This window comes from Botryllus schlosseri, chromosome 9 (genome assembly GCF_051294905.1).
Source record: "Botryllus schlosseri isolate E-star chromosome 9, Bs_hap1, whole genome shotgun sequence".
NCBI classification, from domain to species: Eukaryota; Metazoa; Chordata; class Ascidiacea; order Stolidobranchia; family Styelidae; genus Botryllus; species Botryllus schlosseri.
This window is the reverse complement of record NC_137244.1, coordinates 24,931,444-24,952,912: the sequence shown is the minus strand read 5'-3', so window position 1 is coordinate 24,952,912 and position 21,469 is coordinate 24,931,444. Positions and strand designations below refer to the sequence as shown.

The 21,469-nt window shown below is 41.0% G+C and overlaps 2 protein-coding genes across 2 annotated transcripts; one reads left to right on the top strand and one right to left on the bottom strand.

Annotated features, from left to right (window-relative positions):
• Nucleotides 1-2,358: 2,358 nt before the first annotated feature.
• LOC145446339 (uncharacterized) lies at nt 2,359-6,768 on the top strand. Its single transcript, XM_080324604.1, has one exon. The coding sequence runs from the start codon at nt 2,553-2,555 to the stop codon at nt 6,207-6,209; it is 3,657 nt and encodes a 1,218-aa protein (XP_080180730.1). The 5' UTR covers nt 2,359-2,552; the 3' UTR covers nt 6,210-6,768.
• Nucleotides 6,769-10,881: 4,113 nt separating this feature from the next.
• LOC145446338 (uncharacterized) lies at nt 10,882-15,972 on the bottom strand. The gene has a single exon (XM_080324603.1). It carries the CDS (start codon nt 14,729-14,731, stop codon nt 10,952-10,954), a length of 3,780 nt encoding a protein of 1,259 aa, XP_080180729.1. The 5' UTR covers nt 14,732-15,972; the 3' UTR covers nt 10,882-10,951.
• Between the last annotated feature and the right edge of the window lie 5,497 nt (nt 15,973-21,469).

Genomic DNA, 21,469 nt, shown 5'->3' with positions numbered 1-21,469 from the left:
CGTCAAATTGTGGTATGTGAAAGCTACGTACATAGCCTGCGTTGTCATTGTTTGTGGCCTTTATGGTGTTATCGACTGTAATAGCCGATATTCTATCTTTGATTCCATATCTGCCAACTTGTAGCACGGCCCACTTCGAGGTTTTTGCAAGACACTGCTTGCATGGAACAGATGGCCAGGAGTAGCCTAGATAGCCTGCGTGTGAAGATGGCTAATGTGAAAGAAACAGGACGCCAAATCAATCAGCTAATCTAGTAGGTTTTATATATTTGCGAATGTTAATCCAAGGAAATCTGCATCCCCAATCAAAATCATGAATTGAACCCCGATTTTCCAGAGTCTTAATGATGTCTTCAACCAAGTTTGATGTTGGCGAGTGACATATTTAGTTTTGCTGATGCAGTTTCCATTTCAATCTTGCAAACAAGGAGATTGGACGAGCGAAGGGCAATGGATAATTTGAAACCGAAATTAGGACCTCAAATAAAATATTTTCATGCTTTTCGTTTCCTCTTTTTCGTTTAGCTATATCGACACAGTGAAGACCAACGTGATTTTCACGACAACGCAACTGCTCCCTGCAACACGTAAAGACGTGCTACCCGCACTTCAGCAAAGCAATGTAGTTTACGAATTTAAGTGTCACTGTGATTTTGGCTACGTGGGAAGAACGTCAAAGCGCTTGCAGGAACGCATAAATCAGCATGTCCCTAGATTCATTAGAACACGCTCGGTGAAAAGCTCACCCTTAACTCATCCGCTCAAGATTGATGCGGAGCAATCAAAGGCCATAAATTCTGCAATTGGCAAACACTTGTTGGATAATCCCGCCTGTGCGAAAAATTATCGAGACGGCAGATTTCGCATACTCGGAAAGGGTCGCTCACACTTTCATTTGTGTGCCTTGGAGTCGACTTTTATCAAAATACACCAGCCAAGGCTGTGTCAACAAAAAGAGTTCGTGTATCATCTAAAAATAGTACATTGAACGCTCTCGTATTCGAGATTTCGTGCTGGTGACGTCATATTTTGTGTTACGATTGTTGATATACGCTGTTCTTTCGAATTCTCTACTAGTTGCTGACGATTACCCCTGACGAGTGTCAGCCGAAAATATTCGGGTTCATTTCAATATGAATATACTATTCAATTGTATATTGAAGTTCTGTACCTCAAAGAAGCTGTTAGCTATATCTGTATTAAATAACTCAATAGGCTACTTCATTAACGGCTAACAGGGCGCAGAGAAAACGCTCTCGCCTACACGCTTCTCCTGCTGCTGTTGTTATTCACATATTTGTGTATCTTTATCAGGTAGGCTACTTTACATGTGTGTGTGTATGTGTGTGTGTGATGGGGGAGGGGCTCAGTGCCTTACCTCACCGCACGTCACTGTATGGCATATACCTGCTTCCACTTGATCTAATGATCAACACAAAAGCAGAAAATAAAAATCCACATACATTTCCATGGCGCCATTATGCAGGGATATCGAGGCAGAACGACGACCGCTAAATACGAAAGCTGACTTCGAAGGCGTCTGCAACATGCAAACCTAACTATGTTTCGAAGATCAAGATACTGAGATTCATATTAATCTGCCAATAGCATTTATTCCTGTCGTACTATATTACTCGTTATTTCTTTTCCCACGGGTTTTATTGCCATTATTAAGGCCAATGTATAATCCAAAGTCCTAAACTGGCCGCATAAAAGCCGTAGTGCGGTAAAATTAGGTCGTATGGGTCACATTTTTACCATTTTTTAGTCAGCAGGCCCGGAAGGGTAGTATAGTTAAGTACTCGCTGTTATCCAATCCCGAAACGACACTTACCTACCAAAGCTATGAGATACGATAGAAAGCGTCAATCTCAATACTGTAGTGTAGTGTAGTTATTTGTTGTGAGTAAAGAATTGGACAGGAGATGACAATAATGTCGAATCATTGGTGCCCATCGATGTGTGACTGCTACCTGACAGGGTCTCGCTCGTATTCACAAACACGTTGAGCAGGGCTAAGGTTTATCAGCTTGTGAAGGTGGGTAAGAACTGCAGTAGGATTCGGATCATATCATATTATTGTCATTGTGAAGGTCATTACGCAGTACACACACAGCGTAATTTCAATTAATGACTGACTGACTGACTTCTTTTACTCGTCCATCAGTATGTATAGTGATAGACTCCACTAACCAGCAGGCTATTGTTTGTTCAGGGGAGTAAAGCTGTTGTGTTATTTTAATGGTGAAGGTTAAAAGAAATGATAAAGCAAATTTATGTTTCGTTCGACATGTTAGTGGTGGCGTTATAGTGTATTTTCACGCCATTGAAGAGCTTCTTGGAAGTACAGTATATTCAATTACTCATATTGAAATGAACCCCAATATTTTCGGCTGACACTCGTCAGGGGCAATCGTCAGCAACTAGTAGAGAATTGGAAAGATCATTGCATATCAACAATCATATAATTGTCATTGTCCAATACGGATACCTCTCGCTGGATTTTTTCGGATGATTATCGCGAATGCGCAACACCACATGAAGCAGTCAATATGGATTTTTTCGAGCATCTAAAATCGGTCTATGCCGCGATTCGTCAGAGGGACAATCATTTCGATATGCTAATAAACGAGGCTAATCAGAAATGTCGACAGGAGAAGTGGGCGATTTATAGAGATATGGGCTTCACAACCGCTGAAATTGATGCATTTTTTGCGTCGGATATCAATAATTATTACGAGGAATCACGGGTCGTAGAATATAAAGCACACTTAACTGTTATTCAAAATCATGATGCTGCTAACAGCGATGATAACAAAACGCTTAAAGGACTGGCGAAACGATTGCGAAGTTGCTGCGATCCTCACGGAAGAGAAATGCTGAGGAATTTATCGGAAAGCGCCAACTGCCTAATACTGATGGGCCGTATTTATATACTACGAGGTATGCAGAGTTGCGAAATGGAACAAAAACTGCATTTCATTCGTGCCGCAGTCCTAGTGAATGCTGCCATTGTACGGTATAGCGCTGAAGATAATATCGGTGAATACGTTTCTTCAATTGAAGTGTTGGCCTTTCTTCACCAGCAACTTCTGCGAGCTAGTTCATCGCAAGTCGGAGGAAACAACTTCATCCTACTTTCCTCCGACATAAAATGTCGATTAGAAAATCTCAGAAAGAGAGAATTGGCGACCTTGAGTAAAGTGAAGCGAATGAGAACCAAACAATCACCTTGCTCTGACACTGAATTAGTGGAAACAGCTGTAATAAATGAAATAAGAGAAATTGTGTCAGAAAACTCCCGTACCTATCGCAGTTTCATGTCAGATATCGCCAAAGAATGTCTCGAAGTTATGGGGAAGCCTCCGTGTGAATTTGCAATCGCGGGTCTCGGGTCTTTGGCTAGAGAGGAGATCACCCTGTCGTCGGATTTCGAGCACGTAATCCTTCTTAAAGACGGAACGCCGGACAGCTCCGAAATAAAAGAGTACTTTCGTTGGTTTACTATCATATTTCATGTCATTATAATCGGACTTGGAGAAACGATAGTTCCAAGCGTTGATATTGACTATATCTGCGATCATTATTCGTATGACAAGAAGAAGAATTGGTTCAAAGACTATTATACTCCTTGCGGAATATCTTTTGATGGCATGATGCCCCATGCGTGTAAATGTCCGCTTGGAAGGCAGCGGCCAACGAAAAAGTTCAACAACACCGTCGAGTTAATACAGACAGCATCGGGGATGGCTAAATTCCTTACAAGGGAAGAACAAATAAAAGACGGCTATATGTTACATGACGTTTTGAGTGTATCTTGCTTTGTATACGGTAGTAAAGGTGTTTATGATAAATTCGTCGAGAAATGCGCAGAAATACGAAGATCGTTTAATCCGACAGAATTGTTCGAGCAGCATCGGTACTTGTTGACTGATTTAGTGAAGAATTGGAAATCCAGTCGCACTGCAGGACTGCAATTCGTCGATGTCAAGAAATCTGTATACAGACCGATAACAGTTTTACTCCATTTTCTCGCCGTTATTTTTGATCTGCCATCGCGATCCAGTTTGGGCATTGTGGACGATCTCAGAAACCACGGCATCATCAGCGACGAATCGCATCATGCTCTGTCGTACTCAGTTGCGATCGCACTTGAGCTGAGGATGCGCTGTTATCAGACCAAACACGGACAGCGTAATGTCATCATCAACAGGGACATCTGTAAGATGGTCGGAAAAGAGTGCGCAGTTCATTACCGTGTAACCATTTTGACTTTACTGCGCGCTGTGCGTTTTCTCGCGTACCGGAAATTTCAAGAAAAAAGCGACGTTTCTTACTTAGTGTTTCCTACGCGGATTGGCGATATTTGGAATCGAGAAGTTGCTCTTTCGTCTTTTTATTTCAACGAAAATTACGGGGAAGTGATTGAGGATTCGCTTTCTTCAATCAGGATTCTTTTATCTCGTTATACGGACGGCCAATTATCAACTTCAAAGGCGAAATATTTCATCGAAACATACGTGGAGCTGCTGTCGGACTCTTTGCGCTGCTTGATTCAAAACGATGCCTTCTGTTCGCATAATCGTGAGCTTCTGGTGGAGCATGATCTCCAAGACATGTACTTTTGGTCTTGCTATATCATGGTGAGATTCGGTATTGGCGTCTCCACGAAAATTAATTTCCTTTGTGATCAGTGTTATTTACTTTTTCACCGGGAAAGGTATAGAGAGGCTAGAGATCTTTTAGAAAAGTCCAAGAAACTATGCATGAGTTCAAAAGGCGTGGATAAAGAGCATCTAAATCCTTTTATAGAGTTCGAGGTTAAGTTAATTGAAAAAATGTTTTCAGCTGACGAAGCGGTGCAACATTGTCGGCAGGCCTCTCAAGCATCGGAGCTAACAGCGTACCAAAGATGCTTGTATAAAATTGGGATCGGACAATCACTATTGCAAAAAGGCGATACTGAAAGTGGTACAAAGTTACTGCAAAATCTCATTTCTGATCTCACGACTAATTCCTTTGATGTCACGAAGGATGGGTACAGCATGTTACTGAGACTTATAAGCGAGGTGTTTGGAAAAAGTGGAAATCTTGGATACTCGATTAACGTTCTAGAACTGCGATGTGAAACATTGGATATGAAAATCGTAGGAAGTTATCCAGCGGAGAATGAGCTGTTTGTTAATATACACTTAACAAACGATTACAGATACAATTTTGGTCCTTCTTGGAACGTAGGAAAATATGCCAATTACACATACAACAGCTTGCAGCTGCAACGATCCCTGGCCAGAAACATGCAATTAATAAAATATTCTCACTCATTACAAATTTTCTCGTCGGTCAGTTACGAGGATATGATCACAATGATAAAATACACTCTTGGAGATGTGCTGGGGGGCTCGATCCTCGTGCTACCCGGATTCCCAGAGCTATGGAAACATACCCAGACTATTGCGTTGCTAGCATTATGCGAATGCGTCAAAGTAGAAGATTTTGAATTATTTGGTAAGTTGATCGGTGCTACATCCCATTGCGTGAGGGCAATTAAGTTGCTGCAACCTTTCTTCTATGCAACCTTCAAAGAATACACGACACGTCCCGAAGCGGATTTCATGATTGTCTCTTCCCAACGCGACATTTTTCGTGGTACCTTCTCAACCGTGCTCACCAACGAAAAATATATGCTGCCTACGGTTGTATCCAAATTCATGAAGTTCGAATTTGAGACGGCTGCAAAAATAACTTGGCGAGGACTGCACTGTGCGATCGCTGTAAGTGAAGAGCATAATGTATCAGACAGCATAACGGAGCTTTTCTTAACAATCGTGATGACAGTTATCATTGCCGGAAAGCGCAGCAATCCTGACTATGAAATGCGGAATTGTCGAGAGCTTTCGTTAAAACAGTCCGTATGGATGGAAGCGTTTCAAGTTATAGAATCGAAGAGAGTGTACGCTTCTACCTTATTTCGAAGGCATGCATCATTTTACTATCATCACCGTTCGCGGAGTACTCTATTGTACAATATGGCAGTGGACTTTGTGATATACGATCAGAGGTCGAGTGCAGCTTTAATATGGAAACTGCTCTTTTCTGGGCGGTTGAATGCTGCTTTGAGGCGCCGTGCAGTTTATTTGATTTATGAATCGGTTGGAAAAATCTGCGAGGGTACTCTGGAATTCTCTTATGCAAACAGGATGATATGACTTTGGCTTCGAGCTCGATACAAATTTTTGTAAATTGTTGCAGGCTTGAAAATTAGAACTGGCATAATACCCTTCATACACCAGATCTGTGTATAACAAGAATTTTTTTGCAATTGGAAGATCTCTTTCATCTAAAAATTTGAATTCCAGATTAGTAACACCGCGAAAAATTGTGGGACATGTTTCTGTATATTGATGAGGCCTAACTTAATTCATATATCTATGCTGGAATACATATGTGCTCGTGCAATCCATTACGTAATTCCGAATGTTCATCGTACTATATAACTATAGCATATGTGACATGGGTATATATATCGAAGAATTTGATTTTATAGCTCCATAGCCATGCGTTGATTGTGTTCGATAGGTACTTTTATCAAAGAGGTGGCTTTAGCCTCGGTGCCGTCAGATGTGCAGTTCGAAATCCTTTCCATAAAGTATCTGTTGAAAACGGTAATTTTCCACACTTCCAAGAGCACCAATAAACCGATGTCTCTCCATGATATCGCAATCTTCTATTGTACTGATTTGATTAATAAAAATGATGATGAATGTGTTGCATGCGTTATATGTAGCTCATAGCTATCATCCGATGCTCAGCAAGACTGGGGGATCAGGATCACAGATCACAGCTATTGCATATGAATAATGATTAGCCGTAGTTGAAGAAGCACTGCACTCTAAATATGATGTGGTCTCAAATTAATGATAAAATGGGGGAAAAAACTTTGGTCGAAGTCATTTCCTTCAGAAAGCCACCGTAAAGAAAATGCAGTTTAACGAAAATAATCTCTACTTTTGCGCTCAATTTATTTGTGAATTAGCGACGGAGGCTGAGTAAAACCAGGCTGTGCAATCGTTGAACGACTGGTTGCTCACACAGGTCATATCAGGGTGCCGAGAACATGAACGCACAGAGGCACAGTGACGTAGGCTATTTGACACCGATTACTTGATGACTTGAAAGTGACTCGAAAAGTTTGATTCGAGCCACGAGTCAACCCAAGTCAGGTCATTTTTGCAAAGTGACTCGAGTCAAGTCAAGTCATCTGAAAAACTTGACTCGAGTCAAGTCATCACTCGAGGCATCCCAACACGGGTACAAATTAATCTCATTCCGAGTTCAAGGAAGATCATTTCTCTCAGCCGGCTTAGCGCCCCCATCAGACGATTCCACGCCCCCAATTTGACAACAACTTACTCGACTACCAGTCAGTCCTCTTATTTTCTACTTCCCCTTGACGTTGTTTGATTGCCGAACATTTCGCTCAAATTAGACAACAAGAACAATCTATAGTTATCCAAGTATTATCGCAATGTTAGTGTACAGGGCGAACAAGCGCAAGCGATTTTACAACGACTTATGAAAATTGAATTTCAATAGCCTTAACTGAATATATTTTCGAATTTTCCACCTATTTTCAGTGTCATTTGTTATTTCGCGTAAATCGCCAGTATTTGCCCTGTAACTCCGACAAGACACGTCCAATTAACTGCTAAGAGCATATACGACCTCTCATCCAAAACTATTTTTCGAAACTACTAACCTGAGTACTGTGAAGACTGTCATGTTCAGCTTCCACGTAAAGTATAGTTTTAAATTGTTTTGAAAATCGCTGCTTCTACTTGCACTCTAATTGAGTAAAAATTTACGGCGAGACTTATTCTTGTGTAGCAGGTTGGCGATACTTTAACCACCTCTGATTGAATGAAGCATTGCCTGTATTCAGCACCGTAACTGCCGCACCCCAAACCCCCTAATTGGGGGGGGGCGAGCTCGAAGGGGGCCCAAAATTATTTCGTGAATTAGCATAAATCATAGAGTATTTTTTGAAAATTTATGCAATTTTTTCAAAATTTTTTCGCGCTGCGCGCGAATTCAAGTACCCATTTGTCTTTATTATTGGGTATTGGGCCATTACCGCGCCACGATCCACCAAGACATACAATCAAGTTTTGGGCCATATAACATGCGACTCCAAGAAGTGTGCCAGAACGATCGGCAGTGAGAAAACCTTGGCCGAAAAGGTCTATGCCTTTATGCTGGTCGAGGACTTCGTTATATATACAACATACATATAGGTTTAATTGTCCATAGGCGCCTAAATGACTGGCGCCGAATGTTGCTGTCTTTGCAATCTGAACCTCACAAAACAAATACCATCCCGCTGGGAAAAATTTTATGCCAGTGAAGAAATACCAATTTGAAATCGTGTGCGTCTCTTAGTTTAGAAGCTCACGTTTGGACGATTCTATATTTTTTGTTATAGCAGACTGGAAGTCACGAAATAACATCATGTAACGAAGTCATATCAACGGGTCCGCCCGCCGAAGATGTTTAATTTTTACTTGCGGGCCCTCCCGTTTGCAAGACACTTCACTCGGCTCTACCGGTGAATCTAATTACGTGAGTAGAGAGGACAATAAATTGATAGCATAATATGCAATCGCCGATCTGATTGACCGATTTTATCATAAATTATCGAAAATTTTCGCGCATCGCGCTGCCTCACAATACAGTACAGATGATTTCGTGACAAACGCGAGCAACGTGATGGCGGGGGGGGTCGTTTTACACCCTATGGGAGCCCAAGACCCACGTTTTGGGGGACCTGACGAGGTACTGTTTCGTTCCTGCCAATGTGTATACGCCCGAAGATGTTTAATTATTATTGAGTCGTCCTACCTTTTCAAACACACCTCACTCAGCTCTACTGGCAAATCTGATTACGTGAGCAGAGAGAAGATAAAAATTGATAACAATATATATGCAATTCCCTATCATACTGAGCGATTCAATCATGAATTCTAGAAATTTTCCGCGCTTCACGCGCTGAGGTGACATCAGCTGATTCACTAAACAAACTCCCAACAATTTGATAGACAGCGGTAAAAAGGGTATCGGCGGAGGGGGCACGCCCCCCAGAAGTTCGGCCTATAACCTTATGGGGGGCCCGAGACCAAAGTTTTAGGGGGGCCTGACGAAGTGCTGTTACGCCCCTGCCTGTATTTGATATTAACTACCAGTAAAGTTATCAAATCCTAAGTAGAGGGCTCGTGCTGTGAAATTGCGAGAGAAGAGACATCTTGACGATAGTCTATCAGTGGTTCCCAACCTTTTTCGACTCATCGCCCGTATCAAAATCGACATTTCGCCCCACATATTTTCGAAACCGAAAAAGAGGACATATAAACGGGAAAATGTATACAGCTTTTCAACATTATCCCCGAAACACCCGTCTCCGCGTATGATCGGTGGAAGTTTACCTTTTTTCAGTCAACTTTCGAGGCAGGTCTATAACAACCCGTTTTTCACGTGCATTTCGTGCCGGTTAGTTAACTATAGCCGTGCTAACGTTTTCGCCCTCCAATCGTCGACTTCTATATTCTCGCCACCCTGTTTCTCTAAATTGTCCACTGGGGGAGATATCGACCACGTTGGAACCACTGGTCTATACCGTATACTATACCCTCATACCTTCCAAATTGTCAATTTTTATTTTTGTAATATTCCAATTGAGTCGTCGCAGCACTTATAGCTATAATTGGGTGCCAATAAGATTTCATGTAGTATGCAATATGCATGCATGTAGTATGAGCCTACGGAGGATTTGCACCCAACGCAGTCGACGTATACGATATAGAGTGGCTGTATCTTCGAAATCGTCGACGGCTCAACAGTTATAGCATGTATATAAGAGATATCGGTACAGAATGGCTGTTCTGATCTGATAATGATGACCGTCGACCGTAAAATGCTGCATAATGATGTAGTCCTGGTTAGAGTTAATTTTGGTCTATTTATGACCGCGGCCTTTTTCGTCGAAGGAGAAATATTTACCGAATATTTTCAGTTGTCAATGTCAAACCAATGTGAAGCCACAATTAAAGATTCGTGGCTTCATGACTAAAAAAAAAACCATAAAAAACATTTTTGTTTTAAATTTATTCTCGTTGTAAATGCAACGCTGAGTACCACCAATGTGTTTCTTTGGTCACGCCCCTTCAACGTTGAATGTGACACTTGTAGTTGATAACCATCCCCTGATCCATCGACGTTGATGAATGCCCGAATGAATTGATGGATGTTTGTTTTTTATTCGGGATCCATCCCATGTGCTCATCTCTACGCAATGTTCCATATCTGTGCTTTACAAAGGAGATGTGCTATTGTACGAACTATACTGACGTTGTATGGACAGTTGGACACCATATTACCCGTTGATCTCTGATTTGGTAACAGAAATCGGAGGATTGATTTCTCACGCTGCAACGGTTGCAAGAGAGTTTGGATCACCTTGTATTGTAGGTACTAACTACTCAACTCTTTAAGTCAGGTACATATTTTGTATCAAACTTTCAAAATAGCGTTTAATATGATAGTGACATTTTTTCTATGCAGGAGATACTGTATTTCTTGACGGAGGAAAAGAGGATGATACGAAAAGTAGCATCAACGTCATAAAATTTCTGTCACCACAGAGTTGTATATGAGCAAAAATATTTTTAATAATTGCGATATTTTTGTCGAATTCATATAGATTTTCAAAGTCCAGCTGCAATTTAGCTTTACAGTTTGCCTATAATTTATAATACTTTCATTCTGTTACATACAAAGTATTTTCAAATGGAAAATGGAACCTCAATTATTTTCATATTTCATAAGTTGCGACGGGTACGCAGTATGCGCTTGTGCAATAACTCAAATAGTTTGCAGTTTATTACCGTCAATTAGGCTACTACAACCGGTGGATATACGAAAATGTCAATGTTTCCTCACACAGTCGATCTAGTGCCTCAAAGAGCAAAAGCATGCACCGTCCGCACAGATTGAAGTTCAATTTTCCGGAATATATCAGCTTCCACAATATCGCTGCACATGCTCTTTCGTCGTAAACGACACAATTCACAGCGAAATTATAAATTTGCGAAAACCGATCACTGCACCGATGATAAAATGAAGAAAGTTGAAAGCATGGATCGAATAGATAATATTCTCTGTTTTCTCCGAGATCGGCGCCTCTTAGCCATAGAGACTGCATAAGAGACATTTCACGACATTTTGCCAAATGCGGAAAAGGTTTTTCTCTTTTCCTCAAGATCATTACGGTGTAAACAACCGTTAGAAAAAGTTCTTCCAAGATTTCATGGTTATCGATATCGACGGCATGCAGCTGAAGTAGATTCCACAGAATGTTGGCACTTTTGCTGAACTCCAAATTCGTGTAAAGCGTGATAGCCTTATTCGCCGTGATGTTATATGAAGCATCAGTCGGTAGGCTCGTTTGAAAAATATATCGGAACAATACACTTTGATTATCAATAATTTTCAAATCAGACGCAGGGTGCGTCGCGTACCCTACAAAGAAACCATAAATAAATGGCTGCAAAATCTTTAACATTATTATGATATCAGGTGATTTTAATAATAATTCTGCGCACTCCGGAAGATCCCGATATTCTACGCTTTCACAGAGCACCATGATAGCAATTGATTTAGTCAGTAAACATTTTTTCGGATATTCTCCGACAACATTTCGCAAATAGCTTGTATTAAGATCTTTCGGCTCCTGCGAAAACTTGACCAAGGGCAGTATATCATCATAACGAACCGAGGAAATAATCATTGAGGTGTGCACCATTTTGACATTTAACATCATCAATAAAAGCGGAAGCTTATCATCATAATCACTTTGCATGAATGTAAAATTTGCGTATCTACCGAAGTTGTATGTTCGCCCGAAATTATACCTGTAATGGTTCTGAGTGTTGAGCTTGGCGACCAGGTCGGATTGGCCAGGAAATTCACCTGGTAGATTATGATCCAGAATCTCATATTTCATATCTAGTACACCTTCCTGGTATTTCGTGTTTTTGAAATCAGAAAACGCATCTCCAAGCAAATCCAAAATGAGTTTATACTCCTCACGCGAAAGCTCTTGAGAATCATAAAAGAGCTCTGACGTCAAATCTTGTAATTCCTCATTTGCTTGATGTTCTAATCCTTGCAACCAGCGCGACTTAGCAATTCCTATTTTGTATAAATAAGTCATGTACATCGTGATTTCGTTTCCTTTCAAGGTTTTTTCAAAATACCGGATCGCATCACTCGGTTCCAACGCGGCACATTTTATCTGAACTTCAATATGCGCGTAACGCTGCCATGGATATTTCGACCAGTTTGATAGTGAATCACGAAGCTGAATGGCCCTGTCAAAAAGTCGATTCGCTTCATCATTCTTAAAAAAGAAATGTTTGTATAGAACGTATGCTCTCATGGTGAAGTAAACCAGTTTTGTTGACGAATCTAATCCAAAGTTTTCAGCTATCTCATTCGCCCAAATATATAGTTTTGCGATATCAATATGTGACACAAAGGACCAAATCCCATCAGTATCACCAACTTGCGATCTGGTAATTGATTGATGGAAAGACTCACAAATGCATTTGAAATAGATATCCATATAGTAGCACGCTTGCGAAATCACAACACTACCGTGCTGATAATTGTTGATTACATCATCTATTGCTTTTAAAAGTTCTAAAATAGTTTTTTCTTGATCGCCGGAAAAATAAAAAGAAGATTTTAACATCTCACATTTCCAGATCTCGTCTTGTATAGATGGAAAAGTCAATGTATTGTAATCTTTCTTCAGCTTAAACCTGCGATAAGCAAAATCCTGTACGGCGATGACAAAAAAATGCATGGTGACCGTGTAGGTTGCGAGGCAATCTACTCCAACCTTCAGTGGCAAATCGCGGTATGATATTGCGTTTCGTTGGCGATGCTTGGTTTGGTAGCAGCGCATACGAAGTTCCAGAGCGATCGCAACAGAAAATGAAAGCAGGTGGTGAGTACTTCGGTCAATAACTCCGCGGGATTTCAACGCGTCGACTATGTCAAAACTACTCTGTGAACGCAAATGAAAATGAGAGGCCAGAAAATGCAAAAGAACTGTGATGGGTCTGTACAGAGTCTTCTTAACGTTTATGAATCGCAGGGCATCGCTTTGACTTGACTTCCATTTTTCCACAAGGTCTTTCAAAACGCCTTGTTGCTGAGAAAACAATATTTCCTGTGAGAACGCATTCTTTATTGTTTCACATTCTCCAAGAAAGCTCCTATATATCTCTTCACTTCCATAAACAAGGCAAGTTGTCCCGAGAACATCGTTAAGCATGTAGCCATGTTTAAGCTGCTCCTTTTCTGTGAGAAAGCTCCCCATTACCGACGATGTTTGTATTAACTCCACAACATTATCAAAGTTCTTTGTTGGTCGAGACCTTCCAAGCGGGCATTTGCAAGCGTGCGGCATCATGCCATCAAACGCAATTCCACAGGGCGTGTAAAAGTCTTCGAACCAATTGTTCGCGGTGTCCGCTGAATAAGGATCACATAGGTACGGTATGTCAACTCCTGGAACGATCGTTTCTCCGAGTCCGATGATTATTACGTGAAAGATGACCGTGAACCACCGAAAGTATTCGCGTATTTCTTCTGCATCAGGTGTTTCATCAGGCAGGATGATAACATGCTCAAAATCAGACGAGAGTGTTATTTCCTCTCTAGCCAAAGAACCGAGTCCGACAATAACAAACTCACACGGTGGATCCACCATGACTCCAAGGCATTCTTGAGTAATATCATTCATCAATCGAATGTAATTTTGCGTGTTGGCTGTTGCAATTTGCTTCACAATGGTTATAAGTTTTTTTTCGTCGTCAACGGAGCATGCTTCGACTGACATTTGTTTTCTGATTTTCTCGATATGCTTTAGTTTTTTATGCTCTTCCAGTCGAAGCTCTGCTATCTGAGCTCTTTTGCTCTGGCAAAATTCTATGAAATTATTTTCTTTCTTTACAAACATGCTCGCATTTGAGATAGTCCCGTGCAGTTCTTTTAATGATTCCATTGCTTTTTCGTAGTCTTTGCCTTCTGGTGACGTGATACGATATCTCTCAATTGCTGCATTTATTAGCGTTGCGGCACGAATAAAATTTAATTTTTGATCCATGCTATCCTCATGTTCTTTTGCAGCGTACCAGTTTCCATACTCGAGGAGAACTCCAGCAGAATTCCCTAATTTGTGTCGATATTCTCTGCCAAAAACGTCACAGCAGTTTCCGATGTCGTCCGAAAATTGTTTTGCTCGATTATTATTACCATCTTCATTTTCCACTGACAAAGAGACTTCTTCGTCATCGGTATCAGAACTATCCTCATTTTGATATTCTTCAACGTCCATGGGGCCCATACTACGGTTATCAGATGATTCGTGTCTATTTTCCTCCTCAAAAAATTCGAAGTCTTTCGACGCCATCAGAGCTTTAATCATGACATCAGGACCGCCGATTTCACTGTAGATGCCGTATTCTCCATCCGTTCGAACTAGATCGCTTGCATGTCGCCAAAGATTTTCCAACACGTCTCCACGCGATCGTATTCTATCATATATTTCCAAATAGTCATCCACAGGGATTTCGATATTTTCCGAGCTGCTTGATAGCTGGCAGTTCATATTGTCCGCACTTTTAAATGTATGAATGATATTCTTATTATATGTTAAGTAGCCTATATACAACACATGAAATCGTTTGTGCCTTTCCTTGCCTTGCGAACTTGATTACCGTTACCATACATGATACGATAATTTGATTGATTACTGATAACATACATATAATCTAAAGCAGGGGTGTTGAACTCAACTTGGATCGCGCGCCGGATTCCATCGCTTGGATCGCTGGCGGGCCGGACCAGTTAAATAATTCCAAAATGTCACCTCAAAATCCATAGCTACGTTTTTCCCTAGAAGGATTTTTTATCGAGCCTATGCATAACAGTTTACATTATATTACAGATAATAGGGTATATGTGTAATTTGCCCACGAAGCACTCACTACTAGGCCCGCAATATTTCCTCTTTTAGAGGCATTTGTCCCCTTTTCTCAAGAAAAGTGAATGGTCATATGACGACTCTTAAAAATGCCCAAAACTTCCGTTTATTGCATTTCGACAGTGTATCTTATAATTTCAACAATACGTTTATCCAAAAAAATATATGCATTCTCCAGCATATATCGTTGATGTACTCACTACCCATTTATTTCCATCCTTTCCCGACGCACGGATGCGTTGCTTGCAGATCATAGCTTGCAGAGTCCATATCGCCGCGTTGACGTGTTATACAGTTTAATAATAACAACATAAATTTCAGCAACGTAGCGAATTCAACTCGCACCGCTGAGTCAAACGGTAATGATGTTTTAACTCAATGGAAAATTAATTAAATTAAATCTCAATGCACTGATATTCAAAAATTTTCGCGCTTCCTGCGTGTAGTGTGTAGAGGCGTTATAACCAGATTCAGTAAACAGTAGGCCTATAACAGATCTCGCTGATAAGTAGCGGCAAAAAGGTACAGGCTGATGGGGGGGGGTATCCCCCTATGGGGACCCAAGGCCAACGTTTGGGGGCTGACGCAGTGCTGTTTCGGCCTATATGATATCACACAAGCCAAAGACAGTGCGGTATTGATGGCTGACCGTGATCGCTCTGTTACAATGACTTCATTTCATCCCAGCTCATCCTCGCTGTATGTCTACCGAATGACCTCCAGAATGACAATATAATCCTAATCTGACTACAATTCTCACCCACGTCACAAACTGATGACAATTCTTAGCAGCCCTTATAAACGTGAATATGAATACGAGCGAGTTTCTTAGCGGCCACACGCCATTCACGCTCTTTGTTGTTTGTGGTATTCATTGTGTCTTTCGACTGTACATTATACAATGGTCATTTACAGCAGGCAGATATTCTTTATCGTAATTCCGTATCTGCCGAATTGTAGCACGGACACCGCTTACGCGGATCGGATGACGAGGCCGAGCGCAGCTATAAACCTCCAAACACGTGGAAATGATTTCTGGAATCGCCCTCGGTTGGACTCGAACCGCGAGGCCGCGACCCATTTACGTTGCAGCTTGGTGATGCTGTTCTTGTGATAGGTTGACATAAGAGTGAGCACTTAACGGTCGAGAACAGGGACAACTTTCGTCGTATTCTACGTCAATATCCATCCCTAAGTACAGATATATGTATAATGTGCAGTAGGGATGGGGTGAACATGAGGTTCATGTTCGCGTTTTGTGTGTGAACCTCAGATATTTTGAGGTTCACGTTCACAAACGAACCTTGGAAGGTTCTGCACTGTGAATCTTTTTCATATATTACCATTTTCACTTCATTATACCGTCTTCGATTGAAATTTATTGCATTTCAGCTGCGGGCCACTCTATGCATGGCGCTGGAAGCATAAAAAAAATCAACACTAAACGAGCATGCACCTTGATAATCTCAAAAAGTTTACCTACTCTGTTGCAAAAATTTAATCGAAATATTCAGCTTTCCATTCGTGAATGTTTAGTGACTTTCGGCTGTGAGCTTGACCGACATGACACAACATCAAGAGCAAAATACACTACATGTAGTCAGCTGAACGATTTTTATCAATCAATGGAATTGCTATCGCTGTCTGATGTAAAAAATCTAGTTGGTGTACGGCGTCAATGTTGACTTCATATGATGGCCGAGACCTTTACCGCGTAAGCCTATATTCCCTTGCAAGCCCTTGTCGAAATTGTAGGCAAAACTACAGAAGATGTTGATTTTATGGGATTAATATATAATTTGATTGCCCCAGTTATTACATTTGGTGACGTTTAAAACGTCACTATGTACTTCAGCATGGTGGCACTACGTGGCCCGAGTCGTCACTAGGTATCCTGGACATTAATATAGGCTATCACTTCACTGAAATGTAGGGTTGGAATTGCCAATATGACGTCACGTGACGTCATGAGGTTCACGTTCGCGTTCACACAGAACCTTTCAAAAAGGTTCGCGTTCATACGAACCTGAACCTTTCAGAGGTTCACACCATCCCTAATGTGCAGTACACATATTGGCGTTGTCGCACTGTTTGAGATGGAATATTTTGAGATCATACTTCCTGATTGCAAGATATATCAAAAACGACGGGATCGTACATTCTATTTAAGGGCTTCTTGGAGGTACAGAACTTCAATATACAATGGAATAGTATATTAATATTAATATGAACCCGAATATTTTCGGCTGACACTCGTCAGTTGCTGACGATTACCCCTGACGAGTGGCAGCCGAAAATATTCGGTCTCGTTTCAATACGAATATACTATTCTATTTTAAGCAGACCAATCACAGGGCAGTGTTGTACAAATCATGTACCTGCGTAAGATTTGAAAAACATTCAATTGATCGAAGTCATATTTTTCGAACATATTCATTAGAAAACAACGTAAGACAATAAGAAATGTTAAAGACAAAATGTCACTGTTCAGTGTTCAATTGACTTGAATGAAGTCACGATGGTGGAATCTGACATTGCAAGCTAGGTATGTATGTGCGAGGCTTAGAAAAGCGATGAACTAAAGCAGGACGCATGAGTGCTCACTATCTGGCGATAGTTGTCACCTCGATCCACCAAACTGCTTAGTAACAAAAATAGATACTCCCGCTTCATCCTAATTACACCACACTTCCGCACTCTATGGCTCGTTTGCTGTTAGTTTGACTCGCACTTGGGCATAATCTCTTTAATTTAGTATCAATAACACCCGTTTCTAATATGACTGGTACCGATGAACGGTATGCCGAGAGGTCGCTGTTGGACCAATACATTACATTCATTGAAGGGACTAAAAGGGATTAAAAGAAACTAACAATAAAACCATAAAGGTAAATTAGCACATCGCTACTGTAGCTGTTAATTATGGAATAATAGAACGAATAGTTTACAGATGTGTTGAAGGGAATCTTGAGATCGATTAATATACCGCATCTACAATCTTGCACGGTTTCGGAGATGTGTGCAACAGGTTTACTACGTCCGTCCAGTCATTTAGTTCCCATTGAGTTAAACATCATTAATGACTCTTCGGCTTGAGCCGAATTACTTACGTTGCTGAAAGTTACGTTGTTAATATTAAACTGTATAAAACGTTGAAACGGCAATATAGATACGGTGATTAAATGCAAGCCAAGCATCCATGCTTCGAAAAGGACAGAACCGAATGGGTAGCCTATAGTGCGTGCTTCCATAACAAGTCGCATATACTTCTCTATCAACGCACGGATAAATGTTTGTTATGCTAATATTGTGCAGCTACCTACATCGTTCTTGTCTATTCTGTTTTAGTGTTAAGTGAACTGATATCTACACTTGTGTGGTATGGCAAACATACGTTTGTATTCTCGAACAGTAAGTAATAAATACTGTTGAAGCGATCTATACTTGGATCACGAGACAAATGTCCTCAATGTTCTTCCTTGCATGGTTGGCATCGTAAGTGCACTTAGCCTACGTGAACTACATGCTTTGAGCCGTTTGTATATAATTGCGCACTGAAATTGCGCACTAGAATCGTTTTATAATTGATTTGATGATTGAATATGATTCAGATTATATGCATGGTATCGGTAACGGAATCAAGTTCGCAAGGCAAGCAAAGGTAGTAACGATTTCATGCGTTAGCTTGGCATATTCATACAGTACAGACAATATGAGCAGCCCGCTATCAAAGCGCTCGGAAAGTATCGAACTCACCGCGGATGACTATTTGAAGGTATATGATAAAATACGATCGAGTGGACACGTTTTGGAAAATCTTTGGAAACATGCGACCGATCTAGTTCGAACGGAAGGAGAATATGCTATTTACAGTGAAATCGGTGTTTCTGGTGTCATGGTTAAAGCTCTGATGGCGTCGAAAAACTTTGAATTCTTTGAGGAGGCAAAAAGACACGAATCATCCGATGACCGCAGTATGGACACCGTGGACGTTGAAGAATATCAAAATGGGGATTGTTCTGATACCGATGACGAAGAACAGTCGCCGTCAGAGGAAAATGAAGACGTTAGAAATAATAAAGAAACACAATTTTCGGCCGACGTTGGAGACTGTTGTGATGTTTTCGGTAGGGAATTTCAAAACAAATTGACAACTTCTGATGGGCTTCTCCTTGAGCATGGAAACTGGTACGCTACAAAAGAACATGAGGATGAGATGGACCAAAAGTTAAATTTCATTCGCGCCGCAACGCTAATAAACGCTGCAATTGCCAGATTTCGAATCACGTCACCTGAAGGCAAAGACTACAAAAAAGCAATGGGATCTCTAAAAGGACTGCACGAGACTATTTTCAAGTCGACTATATATGTAAAGAAAGTCACAGATTTCATAGAATTTTGCCAGAGAAAAAGAAGTCAGATAGCGGATCTTCGTCTGGAAGAGCACAAAAAACTGAAGCATATCGAGACAATCAGGAAACAAATCTCGACCAAGGCATGCTCGTTGGACGACGAAATGAAAATTACATCCACAGTGAAACAAATTGCAACAGCCAACACGCAAAATTACATTCGATTAATGAATGAGATTACTCAAGAATGCCTTGGAGTCATGGTGGATCCACCTTGTGAGTTTTCCATTGTCGGTCTCGGTTCTTTGGCTAGAGAGGAAATAACACTCTCGTCTGATTTTGAGCATGTTATCATGCTGCCCGACGGTACACCTGATACAGAAAATATACGCGAATACTTTCGGTGGTTCACGGTAATCTTTCACGTACTAATCATCGGATTCGAAGAAACGATCGTTCCAGGAGTTGACATACCATACCTATGTGATCCGTATTCTCCAGACACCGCGAACAATTGGTTCAAAGACTTTTACACTCCCTGCGGAATTGCGTTTGATGGCATGATGCCGCACGCTTGCAAATGCCCGCTTGGAAGGTCTCGGCCAACAAAGAACTTTGATAATGCCGTGGAGTTGATACAAACATCGTCGGTGATGGCAAGTTTTCTTACGGAAAAGGAACAGCTTAAACATGGCTACATGCTTAACGATGTTCTAGGGACAACTTGCTTGGTCTATGGAAGTGAGGAGATATATAAAAGCTTTCTGGGAGAGTGTGAAACAATAAAGAATGCGTTCTCACAAGAAAAATTGTTTTCGCAGCAACAAGACGTGTTGAAAGACCTAGTGGAAAAGTGGAAGTCTAGTCAAAGCGATGCCCTGCGATTCATAAACGTTAAGAAGACTCTGTACAGACCCATCACAGTTCTTTTGCATTTTCTGGCCTCTCATTTTCGTTTGCGTTCACAGAGTAGTTTTGGCATAGTGGATGCGTTGAAATCTCGCGGAATTATTGACAAAAGTACCCACCACCTGATATCCTTCTCTGTTGCGATCGCTTTGGAACTTCGAATGCGCTGCTACCAAACCAAGCATCGCCAACGAAGCGCAATATCATACCGTGATTTGCCACAGAAGGTTGGACAACATTGCCTCGCAACCTACACGGTAACCATGCACTTTTTTGTGATCGCCGTACAGGATTTTGCTTATCGCAGGTTTAAACTGAAGAAAGACTACAATACTTTGACTTTTCCATCGATACAAGACGAGATATGGAAATGCGAGATGTTAAAATCTTCTTTTTACTTTTCTGGCGATCAAGAAAAAACTATTTTAGAACTGTTAAAATTAATCGATGGTGTAATCAGCAATTACCAGCACGGTAGTATTGAGATTTCGCAGGTGTGCTACTACACGGAGATCTATTTCAAATGTCTGTGTGAGTCTTTTCATCAATTAATGACCAGATCACAAGTTGGTGATGAGATAATATGGTCAGTTTTGTCAGATAATGATATCGCAAAACTTTATACTTGGGCCAATGAGACAGCTGAAAACTTTGGCTTGGGTTTGTCAGAGAAACTGGTTTACTTCACCACGAGAGCATATGTTTTACACAAATATGGCTTCCCTAAGAATGATGAGGCGAATCGAGTTTTTGACAAGGCCATTGAACTCCGTGATTCGCTATCAAACTGGTCAGAATGTTCTTGGCAACGTTACGTGCACATTGAAGTGCAGATAAAATATGCGGCGTTGGAACCGAGTGATGCAATCCAATATTTTCAAAATGCCTTAAAAGGAAACGAAATCACGCTGTATATGATTTATTTGTACGAAATCGGAATAGCCAAGTCGCGCTGGCTGCAAGGATTGGAACATCAAGCAAATGAGGAATTACAAACTTTGGCGACGGATGTTTTTTATGATGCGAAAGAGCTTTCGCGCGAGGAGTACAAGATTATTTTGGATTTGCTTGGAGATGCGTTTTCCGACGTCAAGAACACGAA